General features: G+C 33.2%; 1 protein-coding gene across 12 annotated transcripts in view; it reads right to left on the bottom strand.

Moving 5' to 3' along the window:
* LOC108771290 (inner centromere protein) overlaps positions 1-24868 on the bottom strand; it is a 170440-nt gene that overhangs the window by 14638 nt on the left and 130934 nt on the right. For 10 of the 12 annotated variants that reach the window (XM_018549526.1, XM_018549523.1, XM_018549521.1 and 7 more), the window contains 3 exons: positions 8486-8554; positions 2827-2883; positions 604-672 (listed from right to left, as the gene is read on the bottom strand). In XM_018549526.1, coding sequence (XP_018405028.1) covers positions 604-672; positions 2827-2883; positions 8486-8554 — 195 coding nt within the window. The remainder of the gene's footprint in view (positions 1-603; positions 673-2826; positions 2884-8485; positions 8555-24868) is intronic. The other 2 variants (XM_018549524.1, XM_018549528.1) reach the window with 2 other exon arrangements.

Below are 24868 nucleotides of genomic sequence, written 5' to 3'. Positions count from 1 at the left end.
ACACACAAATAAAATAGAAAGTTTTGCAAATAAAAATTAATATTAATTAATTTAAACAATTCTAAACAAAAATAAATGTGATAAAAATTATATCGTAAGTAATATAAACTATCTATAAAATATCATAAATTGATTATTAAAAGTAATTTATAATAAAATATAAATATGTCCGGGATATGTGTGTGTATGTGTAGGTATGGGAACAAGATTTAAAGAAATATGCTAATCTTATTTCAATAAAAAAATAAACAGCGAATACATATATACGAGTATATATACTATGCATATATGTAATATAATATATAAAATACATTAAGATGATAATAAAAACAGCTATTTACAAATAAAATATTTAATCAGAGACTATGGTAAAATACACGACGCGATTAGAAATAATGTTAAACACGAATAATTATTATTTATTAGGTTAATATATGTATAGGTATGCAAAATCAATACTGCCAACTACAACTGCCATCGTTATTCGTTGACTGATATGAATGTTAGCGTTAAAAGGCATTATTATTTCATTAGTATTATAGAAAAAGGAAGAATATACTGAGGAAAAAGAAGGAACTGTACAGCCCTTGAAAACGTTAATACCTTCATTGTCGTAAGGACGATCGCCGTCGAGGGAGTCCTCGTCGTAGAGACTTCGCGGGCGCTTCACATCTGCCGAGAAGAAAGCGAGACATGTGCGTGTACACGTAAGATTCAAATATTAATAAGACTACAGCACGTACGAATGAACGCATGAATGAATGAATAAATGGTTATTACGGTATGCACCTGCTGTGTATAGTGATACAGTGTATGTGTGCTCGCGCGGTTAAAACGGATGGTTTGCATGCACGTGAGTGTTCGTGTTTAATGCAAGATTGTGGATAAATGTTGCAACGAAAAAAAGTAATGGATAAATCGTGATGGTGTTAGTATCGATAGGTTCTGGTAGATAACTTTCGGTACGTAAATACAAAATTTCATTAATAAAATAATTAGGAATTTAAAAATAAGAGGAGTATACAATTTAAAATAATAAATTTATTCCAATTCTTTTAATGTTCATATAAAGAACGTTATCTTTTTATGGCTTTTCTTTGCTTAGTAAGCTTATATAAGTGAATAGCCGTCAACAATATCTCCATTTCATAAAATGACAATTCCTATTTATTCTTTAAGCGACGTTTTCATCCCATAATCTTTGTCTGCCTTTTACAATTTCTTCAGAAAAGATAATCAGGCCATAAGAAAAAAGCTAATAAATCTGCTCTTCAGATATACGTTTCATATATATGATAAAAAACGGGCTTAGCATAATGTGAAAAGAAAACACATTTTCATTGAATATTAAAAATGTAAGCCGCATTCACTAAGAAGCTCTCAAGGCGAGCTGAAAATTGCGCAGCAGGGAAAAAATATGTCACATTTTACTAGTTAATCTTATTATTATCAATAATGGATTAAGATGAAGATTGTGCAGAAAATGTTATAATATTTTAGAATAATATTCTATTTTAGTATAATATTCTATTTAAGTATTTTATTTAATATTATACAAATCCTGTCAAATTATACTGACAGTTCAGAAAGAAATGTTAATTAAGAAAATAGCGTCAGGATTATTCGTCTAAAATTTTTAGGGCATAGAAAAGATACATTTTTACAGTGAACTCAACGCATATTTATTACATTTAAACAGAATTCACTTGTAAATGTAATAATATTTCGCGATATTAAGAAATCGCGATATAGCGATAAATTTTTTACAATATCGTTTATTAAATTTATAAACGTATCAAAAGATTAGTTTTCAAATTGAAAAGCGTTAATTATTATTTGTTGAACATGCACTCCGTTACATAATTGTCAAATTACAAACTCGTTAGCGTTGTTATTCGTTGCAGGGTAAACTCGATTTTTATATAGCTTCTGAAATAGTACGTGTCGACCAAAAAATAAAAACGTTTAACATCGCAGTGCGAGAAAAAATTTTGATTGAAAATGAACGAATCAAAAGATTCTGATTATATATTAATCAGAGTTTTTTCTGGTTATCTTAAAATTATAATAGATTTAATATAAGAAAATTCTGATTTGTCTATTTTCAACCAAAATTCCAATTAATGCAACCAGACTTTTCCAGTGTAGTTTTGTTAAAAAATATCTTAGCAAAAATAATATTTTATGAGATATAGGCTCAATAAACGTAAGTAGGAAATATTATATTCTATAGCAACATTACATTTTGCGACTTGTCGTTAAATAACATTCCACGATTTATACTCCTGTAATACATTTATATATATTTTTTACATTCAGAAATATTATTCAATTCTCATGCTTACAGTTAGTTAAATTCCTTGTACAAATCGAAATGCAAATAGAATTCGCATCAAGATTTGTCACATTCTTCGTTACGTGAAATCGAATACAAACAGATGTAATTAGACATTTTTAGCATTTATTTATAAATTTATTTAGCATTTTCTAGTTATAACATACATATAAATTATCTCAATTTCGGAAATTTTATATTAAAATTATTGCATTGGGATACATTAATCTTTCGTTAGTAACAGCAAAATCATATGGATTCCCTTGGGTAATAAAACGAATCACGATACATATCCGTTTTCGCTTTATAAACAATTATTTCGAAAGATTGGACGTGTCTTTGTACACAAATACGCAACGGATTGGGATGCGATCTCGCTTTTAGATGTTCAACGCAACAAACACGGCGATTTTCTCAGTATTGCAAAGAGATACCACACATAAGTCACACAATCGTTATTTCGAAGCACGCTGAGCTCAACCCGAGCATACCTGTCAAAGAGAGAGAGTCGTCACCACCAATCTGGGCGAACCAGTGCATCGTTTGCTCTGCGGAAGACAAATTCGAAGATGTACACATTTTCTGAGAACTATAAAGTTCGCATGGTTCACAATACTCGATCATTGTGCAAAACTCGTCACGCGATAAACGTTACTATCGCTGTCAGCGAAAGATGTGTGTTTAATGATCAATAATATCAAAATGTATTGCTGACAAAGTATCATATACGTTACATGATATTGCAATTTATTTGACCATGTTACTTGCTAAATGATATTATTTTCTCTGAAAAAAGTTGTTTAAAATTAAATTATGCTATCTAATTATGCCGTGGCCTTTTGAAACTTTGCGATAAATAAATGCTGTTAATTCTATCTGCGTAACGAAGTTATTCATTAAATCTCTATATTCGAAATTACATTTTCGTCGAGCGATGAGATATTGATCGATACCTCGTTATCTCATGTATATACAATCGGTGCCAACCAAGTCTTTCGCTTTGCATCCATACTGCATGAATCCGATAGGAATCTCAGTTTCTACTACGTTCGTTAATTGCAACGCGGCTGGCTTATTTTCATCCTTCGCGATCCGTTTTCGACAAGTGTCAACGGGAACGACCGCCAAGCTGTCAATATTATTTCCGACCACCGATTGCAAATACTAGCTGGGAGGAAAAAGTGTGAGAACAAAGAAGGAGGAAACGATACCACCTACCGCTGATGATAATTGGACATGTCATTAGTAATACGGACGCAGAATCGAACGGCAACGAAAAAGAGAAAAAATGTTGAAGAATGCGAGAGATAAAATGCCGAAGACTACGAGGAATAATATGAAAAGAAGACATTTTGCGACGTCACGAATATCGAATTACGTCGCAATATGCAGAAGAGAATTCTTTCCGATGAAAACAGCGTTTGGATTTTTCAAATAACATATAGTAGTATAACATAAGACTTGCTCTCCTTTTATCGAAAGTAGGAAACTGTTGAGAGTCACTTGCACGTAAATGTAATTTGGAAGACGAATTCGTATCTCGAATCACTAGGGAAATACTCAATATACTCGCTCAAGCGATACAGTTGAAGACGTTGAGTGCTCTAAAAACAAAAAGAAAAAATAAAGAGCCGAGAGATCCGCAAAAATCATCGTATGAAAGCTTGATATCGTCGTACCAATTGTATTTACTTAACTATTTATGAGAAAATCAATAGACTTTATTTGAAAAATTTGCAAAATCGTGAATTATTAAAGTAGTAACTATTTTATTATTCACATCTCTCTATGACATTGTGTTGTACTTTCGCCAATAAATTTTTTTGAAGATTGTTAGATATCAAAGGAGCAACAGTAACTAAATCCTTCGAGTTAAATAATATTTTGTTAATCCTATTTTTTATGTGTCAAAATGTAAATCGTTTGATTTTTTAGGTCAGTTTCAAAGTAAAAAACGTCCATAACATATGCATTTAATAAATAATAAATTTGAATCAAATTTAGTACATTTACAAAAATTAAATTATTAAACTCTAATATTTTAATTAAATTAATGGTAGGATATTAAAACAAAGTGATAATGACTTATAGAAATGATTGAAAATTTAAACTCTGGATATATAAATAATTAGTTATTTTAAAATAGTGTGTCTAAATATAAGTTAAAAACAATTTTTAGTATTTTCATATTTAATCAAGAATCAAAGTTTTATAATCAGATAAACAACGTTAATATAATACTGTAGGCACATAGCATGCAATCGTAATTCTTACGGATAAAAAGTAGAAGAAGAAAAATATTTGCTACAAAGCGAGCGTCAGATCTCTTTTCTTCTATCCATTATCTCAATCAAAAAGATTTTTCTTATTTGGCCATGGAAGACTTCTAAAGACAGAGCAAAGGTAAAAATACTCGTTGGAACATCGTTTTTCAGGAGAACGTAAATGCAAAATGGATCGGTTTGATATTGCACACAATCCCCAAAGCTGTTAATCTCCCTGATTATTCGGAAACGCACAATGCGTCTCGATCCATCCCTCTCTTTGAAAGCTGTCCTCCACACAATATCGCCGTTAATTCTCTCGTCTTTGACTTAGGGAATGGAATAGCGCATCAAGAACAATGCGATCGCATTAAATACAACGTACAAAGAATTGGAATTAAGTAAGAAATCGAAGTGCTTAGAAACGAACTGTGAAGAAGCGTAAAAATATTTTGCATAAACATTTTACATAAAATACGCGTAAATTTTCAGAATATTAAAGAAATGGTATACCCATATAATGAAAAAAATTATTCTGTGAAATTATATAATTTTAGCCTAGCAAGATCGTTAAAAACTGCTTTTTAATAAAGCGTAAAGAAGTCTCTCAATACAATAAACCGCTCTCTACGCGGTAAGAATGGTTTTGTAAAAGTATCTAAGAGTTTAGTTATAGATGTAGATTTGAAAATAATTTTGTTAGACCATCAAAATACTTATGTAAGTCGCTCAAGCTAATTGTTAGAATATTTGCTGATTTTGTTAAAAGTTTTTTACAGCATATTGTTCATCATGTCTGAGCGTCGCATAATTATTTTGATGGCCAATCAAAATCATTTTCAGATCTGTATATATCTAAAATTTCAAATACTTCAATAAAATTATTCTTTCCGTTTACACAGCATGCGGTATTTTAGGAAGTAGGTATTTGATTCGTTAAAATCCCGATCCTTATTACGAAAATATTTGCAACTACATATTCGCAATTTTAAGATGCAAGGATAGATATATACAGACAATGCGATAATCGAGACATTTTAATGAATGGAACATAATGCGTCGTCGCGATTTGTCGCCCGGAGGAATGCGCTTGTTCTAACGGAAGTTTATCTATCATGCAGCTGCAGTCATAACCTTCGTCATCGTCGTCTTAGAGGCTCAAACGCTGGAAAATCCGTCAGTGGATACACATGGCTCTGTTAATCTCTCTTCGCTTGGAAGTGGGTCGGAAAACAATAGAATCCGTCGCTTCCATCTCTTGATGGAATCCGTTGCTTTTGTGTGGAGGTTGTCTTCCCAATTCTCTCTCTTTAGTTCTTTCCACCTACTCGGCTTTTCCTCTCGAATCCGCCATTCATTCACTTGACTGTTCTATCTCGCCAACCTTGCTCGAGTGGCGATGTAAAATGCGAATAGATATGCGCTGGCTGAAGTCACGCGAATGATCCATGAGGTGTTGCCGCGAATAACGAGGTTTTCTTATCGATGATCATGTTTTTCACGTTTGCTGAAGCGATAATTACCGCGTCGGGTGACGCCTAGATATTCATATAAATTATGTCTGAAAAGGATTAGTATTGAGGAGATAAATCACCAGTATTTGATGATTATCAGTATCTGGTAAATAACAGAACAATTTTTATTTTAAGTTATTCATTTTTCATGATTTGTTATTGACAATCATTTTACACTTGTATTTTTAAAATTTTTCATTTGTGCAAGATAAATTGCTATTTATTGTATATACTATATTTATTAAAATATACTTTTAGAAAATAAATTTTTAGAAAAATATATATTTTTTTTTATGTGCGTACAGCAGTTTTATATGCAGGTAAATTTTTAATAAAGGCCGAGAATAACGATCGAAATTGTTCTCATTTCTCATGCTCTAGGTTACTAGTGTTTAATTTAACGAGCGAACGTGCTTCTTGAGCACGGACGATATTTATATTTCAAATTTAAAGCCTCGATAATTCTCTTTGTCTTTCAAGTTAAACAAAGGTACTTTAAATATTGTGCAAGTGCTTCATTAATTTTTAAGTAAACTAGAGAAAGTAACTCAGGGAAAGACATACACGTGAATATTCCTCAGATAATATTTTCTCACTTTCTTTTTTCGCATTATTCTCATGAAATCCGTTATTAAAATAAGAGACAAATTAAACTTTCCATTAAACTTTCAACCGCACACAGTTAAAAATAAATTAATATGTTGTACGTGTAATAAATTATCTGGTGCAAGTTACACGTATGCACACACTCACATTCGACATGCCTTCATTTAATTATACCAGATGCTGAGACGTATTTAATTACACAATCATATAATAAATTACGCATTGCGTCCTTTGTTTCGAATTTAATTTTTATGCATTATCACCTGTGCACATTTTTCCTGCCACACGAAGGACTTTTTAGCAATTTCATGGGCGCTTTTCACAATTAATTAAACTAACGCGACGATGTTTCCTACAAAGGCGTGGATTGCATTCGAAGCGTTATTAAATCTTCGTGACCATTTCGCAGGTCGAACTAGGAAAATTGTATTTTATCTACCACGATTCAGAGATCGTACTTCGGATTCATTACGACTCGATAGTACTCTCGGTTCCACCACAGATTGGAAAGCAGTTACATGGTTTCCCGCGCGAGATTAATGTCGTTATCGATAGTTGAATATCTCGGTGACGCAGCAACGTACATTCTTAGGAGAATTTGACAAGAATTTTATATTTATACAGAGAAAAAGCGATTTTGTTGAAATATCTAAAAGTTTAGCTAGAAAATATAATATTAAAATATAAATTTAGTTGTGTGAATCATACTTATGTAAGAAACTCAAGTATGATAAACAATACTATAAAAAATTTAGACAACCACAGATTGAGCACGCTACATAATTATTTTAATGGATCAAAAAATTATTTTCGAATCTATATTTAGCTAACTTTTTAAATATTTCAACACACCCCAAATCATTCTTTTCATAGGTATATATACAAAATATTTGATAAATTCTGATTATTCTCGTAATTTTACAAAATGGTTCCAATAATTTTTAAAATAATCGAACTGAGGAATTTTATGAAGCAAATTACTTAATATTATTACAACTCAAATAATTTAATGTTAAACGTAGCATTTATACTGATAGATTGGATATAGAAAAGCTATAACTAAGTGGATGTTTCTTATATTTCTCTTTTAAATACTTCGAGCAATTCGGTTATATCTTTTTGTGTTTTGAAGGTACATGTTCAAAAAATGTCAAATGTCTTTCAAGCTTTTCCAATGAAAACTGACCTGTATGTATATATATACACATTTGTATGTACATACATACGTCTGTGTCACTATTTATATCATAAATGAATGATCAAGCTGTGCTTTTAAGCATCACAGAAATGTTAGGAGATATATGGAGTGCGATATTAAAAAGTGCATCGCGTTCAAATCCGCCGTGTAAATATCAAAAAGCTACCGTGAGAAGTATCACATCGAGCATCACACTTGCTACGAGGTAATAAAAAGTTCTCAAGCTGGCGCGCTTTAGAGTTTCGACGAAAATCAGTCAGGTTACAACACAAGAGAGGCGAAAAAAAAAAAAAAATTAAATTAAATTTTGGAGCACAAAAAACACCGCATTATATTATTTATAACAAAGGTATTTCTTTACATAATTTTATACAGAAATTTAGAAAAGAATTATTTATAAATTGGAGCTTTTATTCATGCTTGTTGCTAAGAATCAGAATAGCAAATCATTTAATTGTTTATTTTAAGATACAATGTGGCAGTTCTTTAGGCTCGATAAACTGTAATATTTTATTACAACAAATGAAAACACCCCCTAAATGCAATCAATTGTGCTCATTAAACTTACCCTTCGTGAGAGAGTGGCGATTGTGTGCAGAACTGGACCTTTGGTTAGTTTCCTCAGGAGCGGCTCCAGCTGCAAAATAAATTATTCCATATAAAACAATTCACTCCGCTGTACCGAAATTAGTTATTAAATATGCGATTGTATTATGGTAGTGAATAAAAATTTAATTAAAAACGGTCGTCACCTGACGACATATTTCGAACGCTTCGAGCGCCTTTCGCCGGTATTAGTATTTTAGTAGCCACGTCAATTCCTTGCAGTGAAACAACTGGTGTCATCTCGTGGAAGGCAAAGGACAGGGAATTTAATTAAAGTTACTATTTTGGATAATATTATCCAAATTCATCATCTGAATTTAGTTTATAATTTTTAATTAAATGCAGTTTAAACATTCTATAATTTATATCAGAATTCAAGATAGAATTCTATTTATAATTTCATCTATACTCTATAATTTATGTCAGAATTAGACAGAATTCTATTTATAATTTCATATGATGTATTATATATTCTAGTATAATATACGTGTGAATTATAGATCGTTTAAAGTTGGTTTAATGTTGCTATAACCTATAATCGATTAAATTATGATTTAGAATAATTCATAACTTCGTAATAAATTCCGCAATATTTCGATATTCAAAATTAGATTAGAAAAATTAGATATTAAATAAAAGTTAAGCAAATAAAAGACAGATTTCTGAAATACGTCTATTATTAAACAAGAAATTTATGGTTTTTAATCGCAAATAACACCGAAATATCGACAGTGAACGAGACGAGACACCCACACGCACTATGAATAAATTACATTATATACCAATGAATATTGAATCGACAATGCATGTAGGTAAGAGCTAGGCGCAATGACAAGGAGTTGCGTATCTAGTATGTATAGGGCAACATGTATAGGGTAGATGCGGTAGTTGAACTATGACATTTCGCAGAGAGGGTCTTTTCCTTCCATTACGTGGAGACATTCACTGACTAAATTGGGTGGAACTTGGGCGCGCTAGTGAAAAGGTTCGATATGCAGGCTCATATCCTCTGAATGAAGCGTATATCTTCAGTGTATTTGGAGACACGATAGTGTCTCGGCGCTAAGCCAGGCGTATCGACATTGTGGCTACTTTACGCAAGCCGGCGATCTAATCCACTTCGAGATTCGATAGATGAAATTACACTTCATTATTTCTCTTAATGTTAAAGTCACCACATATTTAAATTTCTTAATTTCTTAAAAACGTGCTAATAGAGAATAATTTTTTGTAGTTAATGTAGCAAGAAGGACGAATTATTATTTTTAGCTTAATACAATTTATCGACAATTTAACAACAATTTATCGATAATTAAAAAAAAAACTAAATTATCTGCTACATGAGAAATGACGGAAGAGAGTACTTAGGCTCTAATTTCAACCGCAAGATAAGATTTTAAGTGAGAGCATAGAGAGAGCAGGAAGAGAATAATCTGAGTCGATGGTGAATCTCGCTTCCTATAGCAGGTGTGCTGTAGTTTAAAATATCGGGTGGTGGATAATGATGCGGAACGACAGATGAGGACGCTAACGATGATAACGCGAGACGTTTATGGCGAGGAGAAAGCATTTTATCGCACGTCGTCGGAGTTTACCATCGATAGTCGCTCTTACGAGGACAGCTCTCCAAATTCTCGCTAAATTCGCGCTATTAAGACATCGCTGTCTACATATAATGAGAACAGTGAGGGTAAGATGAACGTCGAGATAAAATCTTCGATACGACGCGCATCGCGAAGGGAAACACGAGACACGAGACGAAAAGTCGGAGTGGATCTTTTGTGATTTAAAGATTCCGGAGGTGTATTCAGGAAAGTGTTGCAGCGATTTGTCAGAATTAGGAGTCTTGCTGTGAAAGAAGAATCCGACTCGCTTAACGATGTTCTTTGATATGCTTCTCAGCTCACATAAAGTACAATAATAATCGTTAATTTTACGTTGACTTCTTGAAGATGCAGTTATTTATAGTATTTAGACTCCTGTTAATTATAGAGAGTAAATACAAAAATATTTTCGCATTTTACTTTAGATTATTTATTACTTTTCCCGGATTAAGAATGAGGAATAAAACGTAAATAATAGAATTAAACACAATTCAAAAATAATAAAAAGTCGTAATGCGTCAATCGTTTACATTGTAAAAAGTATTGCATGGATTTCGTGAAACGTAGTTATCACCAACTAACAATCGCTTATAGTAATACAATTGAAATATCTGTGTAACGTGAATCTAAGAAGTAATGCAAAAATCGTACAATAAAACCTACTTGTTGAAGAACATTCAGAATGTAACGATTATTTTACTCGTAATACGCATTATTATTTAGACGGTTTGCACGATCTCAGGGTTTGTTTTCACGTGGCAAGCGAATCATGTTTACACATAGAAACCGTGTAGTTATTCGCATACAAAGGCTCGTACAGGCAGGTAACCGTATCATGGTGATGTCTTCACATTTCTTTTTGAAATTGAGACAAGTGTTAGATAATACAAAACATTGTATACTTTATACTCACACATACGATTACTCGCTCGGTTAACTATTTATATATTCATAAATGGATCGAGATTGTATTACGAAACAGATATGTATTCGTATGTTATTTGGAATCAAAATGTGACAAAGAGGGATTTATTATTATTTCGTGATAATTATTTTTATTTAATTATTATGAACGATAATTATTTTTATTTGACATAAAATTTTTCTTACGATTGCGTAAAAGTTTCGATTATTACGCGAGTCACAAACAACAAAATAAGTACGTCAATAAGTACCCTTATTCCAAATAATGCAATTCATGTAATTCCTACTTTCACAATTAATGTACTTTGTATGTAATTAATAACGTAATTAATTTCTTATTTTCGTGCATTCTTGGTGATACGATCTGTATAAAAAAATTGAGCGTAATTTTGAAATTATTTGTTGGTAATAAAAGGAACTTTTCTTCTCTTTTTTTTTATTAATTTCAACCCGTTTGATTAATCTTATAGATATCACAATAAGAAATTCGACTCTTCTTATCTACTTTGCACTTATCTCGCAGTAGTGACAAATTGACGTGTTTGATATTCATTTTTAAAAGTTAACTGCATAGTAATATAGATAATTCAGACAATTGTATATTACATTTTTCAGATGATTTTCCCCTCTCACGAGTATGACCTTGACGTGGTGGGAGGACTCATAGTACCCCGAGAATATATATAAAAAGAACATTTTTTCTAAAGTATCTAAAAATTTTCCGAACTATCTGAGTTATATATTTAGCTAAATTTTTAGGTACGTGAATAAAATTGTTGTGTTGATGTAAAAATTCAACAACGGGGAAGCTAACGTATCCTCGTCGTCGATTTATTTGAAAGTAAACTAACTGCAGCGCGCGGGGTTGATCGCATCGCGCGTTTGCTTCGGGAGTGCCGTTGAAATGATCGGACTAATAGACTTTTCACAAAACCCATTCGATGGAATTCTAGTTTGACGATGGAATCGTATTTTTGATGTTTTGTAGAGTAAGCGGAATTCTCTTTGAAACGTTGCTGCATGAAATGACCACCACGATTACTGCAACTCTCACACCAGGTGCTCCGAGTGGCATCACAAGGTGATGCCGGCCACGTAATGTCACGCACTCCGCAATAGTGCAGTGTTCGCGCGTGGTTTAGCAACTACTGTTGCTATTGGCTAATTGAGGACACGCTCTGTCTGTCGGCAAACGGTTCGGCCTTTAGCGGTAAGATGCGATCGATTGACTCGGATTCGTCTCTGAGTTGTCCAAAAAGGAGTTGTATTACTCTGGTCAGAGCGCTCATTTCACTGCCTTTATTTATTATAGCATCTCAATCGCGTTTAATCTGATTTGGTCAGAGCTATTAGTTTTTTGCTCGTGACGAAGGGTTGGACCTCATTTCCTAGATTGTTTAGATTGTTAGAGGCGCTTGTCACGTCTACCGATCTCTTCAGATGTGGTACAGCACCCACTTGTGTTTTACCAGAACTATAAGTAGTTAGAGCGTATGCTTGCATCAATTTTAAATGTGATTTTTACATAGAGATGACGAACTCGATCGATTTCGTCTTCTCTAGTGTGCTTAACTCATGTTCGGCATTTATCACGTGTTTCGCGTATACTCGTCGACGTGTGGTGCTGATTCCACCGACTGAAATGGAAATCTTATTATAGGTTTTGTAAATGCAAAATACCAGTGTCGCGCGAAAGATTTTTATAAATAATTAGTCCGCGCGTGATATAGTGTATTATTCGCAAGTGTGCAAAAGTATATCAATTCTGAGAGAAGGAGATCTGGACGAGGCATCGAGCACTGGCGGAGCAATCTAGCGGTAAATATCAGTTTTTACTTATGTAAAATAAACATCTTTTTTGTTTATTCTTAAATCGTTGTATTTTACAATAATTTAAAAATATGATCAATTCTAAGCAAAATCGTAAGACTCGTAACTTATTAATAAAACTTATAAGAACTTATGACTAGTATTCTAATTTTATGCATATGTAACCGTATAATTGTTAGTAAATATCTACGATATCTTGTAAATCTTATACCTAGTAAAAAGCTGTCTGTAAAAATATTGTGTAAAAATATATATGATCGCTTAAAAGTTTTTATAAGTCTTACGAGAATATGTTACGAGCTTTACGATTCTGTTTAGAATTTAGGTGTAAAAGGTGTAAAACTTGTGTTTACACTGAGCACTTTTGATACATCACATTTCAAAAACTATTCATTATTAAGTCTCGTGTCTATGATATTTTGTTATCACGTTATAAACTATATTATGTATGTATATGTGACAATTAACCTATTTCACTATACCTAATTTTTCATATAATAATTAATTGTGAACTCCTTTAATCTTGATTTTTAATAAATCAGTAGAAAATTGAACAAAGCGTTTAGAAAATAAGTGGAGCAATAATGCATGAGATTCATTTTAAGGTATCTAAAGTGAATATTAGAGATGAGTTATTTTATTAAATCTCAGAAAATATTGTACTTGCGAATGCAAGTGAAGAACATCAGTGCAGTGTTAGAAAGATTTTTAGAGAGTCTCGGTCAAAATCTTCTAACATTTTTACGTTTCTCTCAATGCTGTTTTCCCGAGGGATTAAGTCGATGTTGGAGCGAGGCGAATGAATCGAAATCGCGTTTACTGCGTCGCTGAGAGTACGAATGGAGTCTCGTGCGAATTTAAACACACTTGAAACTACGGCGGGAATACAAAGCGGGATAAAAGGAAACGGCCGCGCGGGAATAAACGTGAGTACGCGAGTTCTTTCATTCATATGACGAACGGACCACATTTGAACAGCATTCGCTACATCGGCTACATAATCTCGCGATTTGTCGGTTGTCGACGCGAAAATCACAAATAAACTATACCTGACTACATCTGCTGTAACAATAATTATTACTATATAAAAGCACTTATGGCAAGAAGTTTTATGTTTTTAGTTGGCGGTTTAAGAATTTTGTTTAACTCTAAAAAATGATAGCATACAAAAAATTCTACTTCAAATTTCGGAAATGGTTTTCCTAAAATTTGTAATTATATATATTGTTTAATATTAAAATAGCTTTCAATATTATTTTCAAATTGATAAAATAGTAATGTGAAGATACGTGCACAGTTTACTTTTTTATAGAAAAAATTGTCGCATATTTATGTGATACATCAACTGTATTCTCTATTTATTGTTTGAAAAATATATTTTTTTTTTAATCAAAATTTCTGAGCACGTAAAAACATTTAGTGATATTGTGTATTCGTTTGGTCGAGTTCTGAATTCGCAGTATCTCAATTTTTAAATAGAGTCTTTTGTATTCCCGGCTGAACTCCGCTTCCCCGGAGGTACTTTTCTGGATGTGCAACAATTCTTATCATGTCTCGCAAGTTACACCCTCTCTACATCGCTACATAGGGGAAAAAGCGAGCTCACCAGCAGTCATAAATTTTCGGGCATTCTCATGCAAACTAATGTAAAAAAAACTAATGGAACGGTATGTGTGGAAAATTCAGAAGATGTAAAGTAGACTTAAATCCTTTTGCATAGAATAAATTTCATTAGTTTTAAAAGTCCTTTCCTGTACAATTAGATAGTTTCTTTTTGAATTAGCGTACGCGCGCGCGTAGAGAAGAAGTTATACGCGGATACACGTAAAACATGCGAAAAGATTTTTATTTGTAGCCAAGCAGCGTTACGTGAACAGTGATCAGGAAACTTGGTTTCTTACGTTACGTAAGAAATTCACGTGCAGGCAATAGAACTGATTTGCATAAATCTCTGACGAGGATCTTATTGTGTTAATATGTTGCGAATGAGAGCAAGAATGTCGGCTTATGACACAAATTAATTTTTCGCCTCCCCCTTCCTGGAGCTCGTATGTGATCTAGTGGTCGGATTCATTTGCAGGTCATTAGTAAGAACCGGTGATTATCTCATGTTGCGTATATACTCGAATACACTTCAAGGTCCCAGAAGCAAATATCAGCAGCCGTTTAACTAGCTGGCAAATACACGCTAACGCATTTAGCACGACAGTCGTTGGTGATTCGGCATTGCATCATGTGTACACACATACACACATGCAATGATTGATAAACAACACGGAAATGTAAATCTGCATCGAAAGTTTTCAGACCGGTTTGGCAATTTATGAATGAAACAACTCCTGATGCATTATTTGATTTATCATCCATAAAAATTGGTGGAGAATTTTTGTTAAGTTATATCTTTTACACGGAAAGAACAATTTTGATAGAGTATCTAAAAATTTAGTTGGATAAACAGATTAAAAGTAATTTTGTTAAGCCATCAAATAATAGGAATTCCAAGTATAATGAGCAATGCTGCGAAAAGTTTTGACTGCAATTTCCAGGCTGCAATTTAAACGTCTTACATAATGTTATTATAACAAAAATGTTATTAGGCATCAAGATCCACCTTGATGGATAATCCTCTCTTCACTCATTTGAACATTTCTCGTCTATTTTTACTTAATACTATCTTATATAATTATTTTAATAATACAAAATTATTTTTAGATTTGTATTTAGCTAAATTTTAGGTACTTTAGCAAAAACGTTTTTTCCATGTACATAGATATCGAACTACAAAAGTAAATTCAAAATAATATCACATTTATATTCTATAATCACGTGTTTAAAATAATGTCAGATTTTTCTCGATATTACTAACATTTTGATCGATCCTATTTGAGATTCATAATTTTACTGATGGGAGTGTCTCGATAAGATTAAATTTAAGTAGCGTAATTAAGTGGAATATCCTTTTACTTTTTTCTTTGAAGTAGCAACACTATCACATCAATTTAATCGGAGATATCGTGTACCGAGACAACGTAATGAATTTATATTGGCCGGTTTATAGGATGTTCAAAAGAGTTAATTGCTATTAGATGCCGACGAAGAAATAGCAGGGGTTCGCTCTTCAGAGTGTGCCAATGACACGACGCTCTCCCATACTTTGAAAAGACGCTTAAATTGCTGGCAATTCTTGAGAGAGCTACGGCTATCTTGATCGGACAATGGAGAACCATCGTCCTTCACGTAGCAATTAAATCGTCGATTGACTGACTCGCTAATTGTAATGTTTTGATATTATACATTTTTCGAAAATAATATAAGGGTGTAAGATAAATGCGTTAAAAAATTTTATTTCTATCTCAATAAATTCCCAGAATCACATTAATTAAAATAATAAAAAAGAAAAATTTTGCATTTGCAAGAAATATGTGATAGTTTTAGTTTTTATCGAATTTGCATATCGGTATCTATTCTGAGATAAATTGAATTCTGTAATATTTAATCTAAATGAGCTAAAAATACCTCGGGTAATTACGTTACATACATCCTTATACATTGCAATCAAAGTTTATTAAAACGCATTAAAATTGAATTTGATAAAAGGATAGTTTTGTTATATTAATATTGGTTTTTCCGATTGTGAGCAATTTTTATTTAAAGTAGATTTATCTCTCACAGGAAATTTTGTTTCTATGAGAGTAAGTACATTGTTCCTAAATAGCAAAAGAGACTGTGATGTATTTGCAAGAAGCCAATGAGGAAGCCCAACATCACTCGTTCTCCTCCCTCATCAAAGCAACACAATGAGCCTTAAAAAAACGAAGTTACTATGAAGAAGGGAGAACAGTGATGGACGAGAAGGAGGCGGCAGGCTATCAAGTGATATATTAATTTAACAGCTGGGTAGTCTCGTAGAAAAATAAAGCGATCTATTAGATCTACGGGGAGAATAAATTCTCGAAAAACCAAAACTTTAATCACTCCGCAAACCCTGTGGTAATGTATGTAAGTACTGCAATAATCGTCTTGCCTTAAATAACACAATTCGCAAAAAAGCACATTGAATTTTCTCAAAATGTTAAGGGTATTTTGACATTTTCGTGAAATTGTAAAATGAAACAAAGTGAGAAAGAGACGATTTACTATTAAAATTGTTAATAAAATGTTTTCGAGTATTATGAATTTTACTGGACAGGAATTTCGTATTGAACGGTATTATTCGAATAATATTCGAATAACTTTTTATTACGATAATTTCAAAGAAACGCATGTTTCAACAATGGCATGTGCAATGACTCGCGTTTATGACGGCGACGAACATAAATGCGGACTATTCTTCCTCAGTTATATGATCGTTTAATCAGATCGTTACTCGTTATAACATCGCAAATATGACGAAGTGACACACATCTGTTATTCGGCATGAATGTCGCAAATATTTTGTCTGTAATATATATGTCCGCCACTGCAGCACTGTTGTGTCGTAATAAATGCAATCGTAAAAGGGGTTATCTTTAAGTAAAACAAGAAAAAAGTTGTACGTCCTCGCAATCTTTCTTATATACTGATGAGAAAAAATCCGTCTGCTTCCAACCTGCTTTAGACTGAAATTTCACTGTGGCTTGCTTCTTTCAAGTGGAAATTCGTATTTAAATTGCACTATTTTCTTCCGCATATTAAAATTTCATAAGAGTTTCTTGGAATGAATGTTAAGATATTCGTTTCACTATCGCGCTGAATAATTAGGGTATTTAATTCATATTACCGTCTTTCTCTTTTGACGAATCGTTTAACTCATAACGACTTCGAAGTTTCGAATGCAGCGCCGCGAATCTAAAAAGACAGCACATCGGGCAAACTGACATTTATCCATGCTGAAAATGTCAGAGACAAATGTCTACAGTGATAAATGATCTACATGGTCAGACGCGTCGAGTTACATCGAGGCGCAATTTTCAGCGTCGATTTCCAGGCAATGTCTGTATCGTTCCTTTGTTCATTGTTCGTGCTAATCTTTATTCTCTCGCTCATATTTGATTTCCACTTGACTATCTCTTCACACAGCAATTTCACCCATTTATCGTCAATTTCGAGGAAATGGACGCTAGTTCAAACTTTTCGCTTTCAATCTCGAGATTATCTGACATTTAAAAAAACGTAAAACGCGTAAAATAAAACGTTACAGTATTATTTAATCTCTTTTCTAGAAAATTTTTATATAGAATAAGGATGAAAATATCCATTTCACAGTGACAAAAAAAACAATACGTAAATACTAAAAGCACAAAATACAAGACTGTACAGATAAACAAAGAAATATTAGTAGAATTCTGCCAATGCTTTCGTATATTATTAGTTTAATCATAGAGAGTACTTTGCACGTCGCATCATGATTTGAAACACTGCAATAAAATATTTATACGTGCGTATATCATCAGAATATGTACATATGATTTATTTACCAAAATCTGTAACATCGAGCTTTCTACGTAATTTAAAGATTAAATAAAAAAAAAACGTTACTTTTTCCTTGATAAAATGTGTTCCGTTGGGAATCAATCGAAAGCAATCGGATGAAAAATAGAAGGGAAATGTACGTGTTGCGTGTGCTTCGGAATAATAATCGAAGGCCTAGACGTTAGCGTGTCCTGAATAAAATAATATCAGAGAGAGAGGGAGAGAGAGATGACAGAAAACAAAATTTATTCAGTCATATATATATATATTTTTTTCTTTAGTTACATATTTAACTAGATTTTATACAGTTATATTGTATATATGTATTATATATACAATATATATATATATAAAACTGAATACATTTTGTTTCTACAGCTTACTGTATTCGTTTAAATGATGTAGACGCGTGAATATATTGCATTCCGGAAATTAAATTTGCTTGAAAGACCAAGATGATTAAACATTAGTAAATGGACAATGATATATTATTTAATAAGGATGTTTTATCAAATCATCCAAGACGCCTCCACAATAATTTACATAATAGATTAATTGTCTTGGCTAATGTTTGCGGAATGCAATTACGATGCCAGATATCATCTGCGTTGAATCGCCTTAATTTTCTGACCAATCGCTGACGTACAGCGTCGACGTTCCGCATGCGGAGAGATAGAGCTAATTCGATTCAGAACTCTCGCCTGGGCGTTTGATGTGGATTCATTTGCATCCGTGGAACCACCTCACGAAATTACGGGCGTGTTCTTCCCTACGTTGCCGTAGATCGAAATGAATGGTTGCCAAATTACTGTACAAATTTAGACGCATAGGCATATATATACATGTATATAGATATATATATATATATATATATATATTTATACAAAAAATCCAACAACTGCTTAAAATTCAAAAGACACTTTACGAAGATTTGATATATTGTGAGGGATAAATGTTATTATTATATCTCTCGAAATACGTAATCGATAAATAATACAGTGGTACGCGTCCAATACAGGCAATGGCAAAATCTCATGCAAATGCCTACACAATATCTATTGCACCGAGAACGATTTCGCATGCGGATATAAAGCGACATTACGCGACGTATAACTAAAAGAGAAAAACGCGAAAAAATATGTACGTATCGGGCAAAACAAAGGCAGACTTATCCGAGCCGACAATTCAGACCTCGGCGCTCGTTTCCATTTCCTATTTCGCGCTGCTGTTCGACGATGCAGGAAATCGGCCGTCGTGTATACATTCGTCATGTCGGAAAATATAAAACACCGAGAATGGCCGCGAAGCGAGGGAGCGATTACCGTTCTGTGTTCATCGACACAAAAGCTCAGAGCAACTTCACGCAGGAAATTTAATTAAGAGTTTAAGATTAAGAGATTGTTCCAAGTGTCGCTTTCAGTACTTTACAGAGCGTATATTTGACCCACATGAGTGTGCACCTTAGCGTAGGGGAGAGTGGGGGAATTGTGAACACGAGATAAACGTAAACTATTACAGTATATTAGCAGCGATAATCTCTCATTTCTTGCATTCAGTGATATAATCCGATATACATTTAGTATCGCATTATACTTGGTTAATGTAAATATTGTTATACGTATTTTCGATGATGTAGGAGAGAATGGAGGAATTGCAAGCATCTACTAAGGAAAAAGTTAAATTTAACCGTTAATTATTTATCAATTATAGAAGATTTTATTTAAAGGATATTTCTTTTAAACTACAATAATTAACATTTCTATACTATTAATATGAGCTAATAATTTAAAAAATAAAACTGATATTGCTCTGTGTAATGACGGGTTTTCCGAATAACAAGAGTTTTATCTTTGTTTAAAAAAAATTATAGTTTATATTGATAGTACATAAATTATTGTAGTTTAAAACAAAAAATAACGAGTATTTTTTAAAATAAAGACTTGTATTAATTGATAATATATCGTCGGTTTTATTTTCCATAGGTTTTCTAGTTCCCCTTTCTCTCTTCTATACATATATTCTTTAAAAAGACGCGAAAGTGTGCGCGTGATTATATTTCCATGTAAAATATAACTGCGTTCTTGAGAAGATCTAAATGCAAAATGTATTTTAGACAGCAAGGAATCCTTACTTTATTCTTTTCCACTGCGTTATTTTATTGTTTCTTGATTTGTCGTTATTTTATTATAGTAAGTAGTGTAGAGAGAATACTGTAGCAGAGTTTACTTAAGTACACTTTACGCTTTCTGCTTCTGAATGTCAGAATGAATAAATATCGATTCCTGCGCTATACAGGCATGTTTTCCTTGGCCGTCTCGCCGAATCCAATTCCGGAATGATATTTAGAGAGGCCGAGATATATAACTCCGTGCAAAGAAAAACCACTTTCTGTCAACGTGCGCCACGTGCGTAGTAATATTGCTGGGAAGATTTCTTTAAACGAGCCAAAAGTTTCGACAAGGGATATAAGTGGGAAAAATAAAGTTCCATATATGAAGGGAAGGTCTTTGGCACACCTGGCAACCGCATATTCTGGGGCACGATGGTATATTAGCGGTAAGTGTTGTGGAGGTAAACCCTCGTATGTATGAAAAGCGTACAGCCAGTATATATGCTAACAACATATCTTCATGCGCTAACTGAAAGCTTTAGAGACATAGTAGATAAATTTTGGAGATTAAGCGAAATTTATTTCAGAGAAGTAAATCAATCAACTAAAAGCAGGGATAATGCGAAAATGCACGGAAAAAATGATTGAAGTACCTACAAATTTATTATAGCTAAATACAGAGATCTGAAAATAATTTTGTTAAACCATCAAAATAATTATGTAGAAAGCTCAAACTGATAGCTAAAAATTTTGCAACATATAACTCTTTATGCTTGAAATTTCTATATAATTAATTAGATAATCCAACAAAATTATTTTCAGATCTGTACCTAAATTTCTAAATATTTCAGTAAATCATTTTTTCCGCATGCAATTTAAAAAAGAAGAAAAAGTTACAGACTTGTGGTTAAAAATGTTTCAACCAAATAAACTGCAGAGGTATTAAATTAAGAAAAGTTCTTTACAAATTAATAAAGGTTTTTTTTATTCGAAAAAAAGAAACAATTTTATTCTCGATTCACATATTACAATAACTTTTTCGATTTTATGTTGGAAAATATTTTCGCTAGATGGAAATAGACTATATTTGCAGTGTCAGTCAAATCTCTTGCGGGCTATAGATGCCTGATTATTCTGTCGAATCGCGTTTATACTATATATACATTTACGCGGCGGTTAGGTCGGAGAAGATAAAAATCGTGATATCTTTATCTAGAGGAATCTTGAGAAGAGAAAAGAATGTTCAGTGAGGTCCGATCGTTCGTACTCTAACTCACAAAAATAGCTTGCATCCTCTTCCATCAGTTCTTTCAGAGGAAAGATCTCATTTTATCTCCTTTTGTGGCGGATTTCAATTGGCAAGCCGTTGCCGCAGGGACTTCTTTCTTCCGGCGATATAGCGGAAGTAAGAGGGACCGAAACAGGAGGGGGGCACAAATTAGGTCACTGTATTAAAAGAGTAATAAAAAGCTGATGGTCTTTCTCCATCCAATATATTAGCAGTTGCGTGTACTCCAGAAAATTGACTAATCGCATAGTTGTTTTTTAATGAAGCTACTTTAGATAATTGGTAGTACAGGGAATTATAAAATATAAGAATAATGAAAATGTAAATTATCACGTAGGAAAAAAAATTGCAACTAATAAAGTAAATACGTTACACAAATTATTTGTGTTATTAGAATAAATATGTTAAAAATTATTTGTATTTTGCGTCTAAGAAAGTACATGGAAAAAACGATTTTGATGAAGTATTAAAAAATTTAATTGGATACAGATCTGAAAATAATTTTGTTAGACCATTAAAATAATTATGTAGGATGTTGAAATATAATGAACAATGCTGCTAAAGTTTTGATTCTAGTAATCAGTTTGAGTGTCCTACATAACTATTTTGATGGTCCAACAAAATTATTTCCATCATTATCTTTATCTAGCTAAACTTTTAGATACTTTAGCAAAATCGTGTAACATTTGAAATTATTATATATCGATTAATTTAAAATTACATAACTCGGTGAAATTAATCATCATTGCGAATAAAGGAATAAATAATTTAAAATTATTGTTTTATTCAAAATTCGTATTCATCATAGAAAGCGTTGCTGGCGAAAGGGTCGTTCGTCACGTGAGAATTCTATCTTCGCTATTTCTCAGAACGCCAACAGGAACGAACGTCGACTCCTGGTCGACTTTTTCACGCCAGACCTCAATCCATCGCAATCGAGCTCGTTTATCACGCGAGCGAGAGTTCTACTGGCTGCCGTCGAACAATCGGAAAATTTGTCGGGTCATTAGCATCCGCGATCAGATCTCGAACGCGACGACGATCCGTTGCGTCGAGCATTACGCCATGCCGTTTGCTGTCTGCACCATCTGATTAATGATCGAAGTCGATCGTCAATTCATTCCACTCATTTTCCTTCGGGAAAAATCGCCCACGCTTTCGAATTATTGATGTTCAACGTGAAAACAATTCAACCTCGGATCCTCTTCCATATCGATATAAGTGGACGTCCAAGCCAATATTATTAATATTGTCGATTGTTATATTATAATCTATGCACATAGTATGTATACATCATTATAGTCTATGGCATTACGATGACATTTCTCGCAGGTTGAAAATGATCAAATGTCATTGAAACAGAACGGTTACTTTTTTCTATTTTATTAGCCTGACATTTTACGGTTTATAATTCTTAGCCTTTTTCACACCTCCTTCAATTACGAGATTAGAATCGTGCTTTAAATAAACGATTCATTTGATACTTGAGACGATAGACGCTACTATATACTTTCACGGTAATAATTACTATTGCTAGGCTGACAGCGTTTGACATGGTTCAGCATGGAAAATAGGATGTTTCTGGGTCGTCTAAGGTCCTGAGAATAAAGGGCGACGCCGACCGCGTTTATCCCGTCTTTCACAGAGTAATTGCAGACTCGTAGCACTAGATAAGACTAGGATGCGTTGTCAGTTCTTCCGAGAGGCCGATAAAAGACAGCGAGCTAGAATCTGCAAGTGGCATTGATTTGTAGCGCTGTTATTATACAGTATTATTCAATTATTAATATCGAGTCAAAAAGTTTGGCAACGTAACTGACAATAAATTTGTCTATTTGGCGTTTCAGTGAATGCATCGTAAAAACACGAAGATATTTTTGTCAATTTGACAATTTTATTCATCTAATTATTTTTGAAAATTTTCTGAAGTTAGTTAAAAAAAGATTTACTTTTAATAGTAAGATATTTTTATTTCTAATATATTTTTTATGTCTTTCTCAATTGCTATGTTTTGCGACTGCGCAATTATTTACTGAATTAGATGAAATTCCACGCAAAGAGCAAATGGCTGTTCCTCTCGCGAAAACGGAGAAAGCCTCTTGGCTTGATAGCTTAGGTCGAATAAACGTGAATTTACAGCTCATACGTACGTAAGCGTCCTAAATTGCACGATTTATCGCTGCTGGGACCAGAGGCGTACAAGAATCTCGTTAACGAGGAGTAGCTTTTAACGACGAACTTGGCCACTACAACGAGGTGGAGGCTTTAAGAATCCGGTGATTCGAACCGGCTGTCGTAATATTGCGCATTTTTGCTTCACATCGAGGATCGTAAACAGTCTCGTAATTAATTACTCGCAAATCGGGTTACTCGCTAAGAGGAGTTCAGCGATCGCGCGTGAGCTTACGAAGATGCGCAGGGGAAAATAATTAATCGCCCATTAACGTCGTCGAGCGTAATTATTGCTGCCGAGCATCGTGCGAAACGGAACCACATCCAGCTGTGAGATAACCAATCGCCGTTTCCGCTTATACAACGAGACTCATGCAAGATCTGATGATTTATAGCGAACGGAGACGTCACGTTGTGTGCGCCTCCGTTAAATCTGCCACTAACATGGGATATAATATTCTTTCTTCAGAGTCTTTCCACTGGATTAACAATTGAGCTGGAAAACGGTATTATTCTCTTTTAATGAGATGATCAAGTCAGATTAAAATTATTCCAATAATTTGATATGCTTTCTTCTTTTCGTTTGTATTGTGTTTCAATTTATACATTTTTCAGTAATATGCATAAATACGTGGCCTATATAAGAACGTAAATTATGTAAAAATTAATGATAATAGCAGTAGTATATTTTATGGCTAGAGGAAGCGTCGCCGAAAGTTACTTCCGGTGGACATTTCACAAACTTAGTTCACGTTCGAATATCACGCGATCCACGGGAAAGACTTAGACGAGAGAAATGTTTAAAAAAGCATGACAGTTCGAGAGTGAAATGGCAGGTGAATCGACAAGTTCTTGGATAGAAGCTTTGATGTCTGCCTTCCGGGTGTGCATTTGCAGATGCATTCTATACGCGTCGTGAATCGACCAGGTTTCTCCATTGACGTCTGGTTATATTCCCAACAAAGT

The sequence above is a fragment of the Cyphomyrmex costatus genome, unplaced genomic scaffold, assembly GCF_001594065.2.
Source record: "Cyphomyrmex costatus isolate MS0001 unplaced genomic scaffold, Ccosl1.0 scaffold831, whole genome shotgun sequence".
In the NCBI taxonomy this organism is placed as follows: domain Eukaryota; kingdom Metazoa; phylum Arthropoda; class Insecta; order Hymenoptera; family Formicidae; genus Cyphomyrmex; species Cyphomyrmex costatus.
Note: the sequence above shows the minus strand (reverse complement) of the source record. Positions and strands in the feature narration are given on the sequence as shown.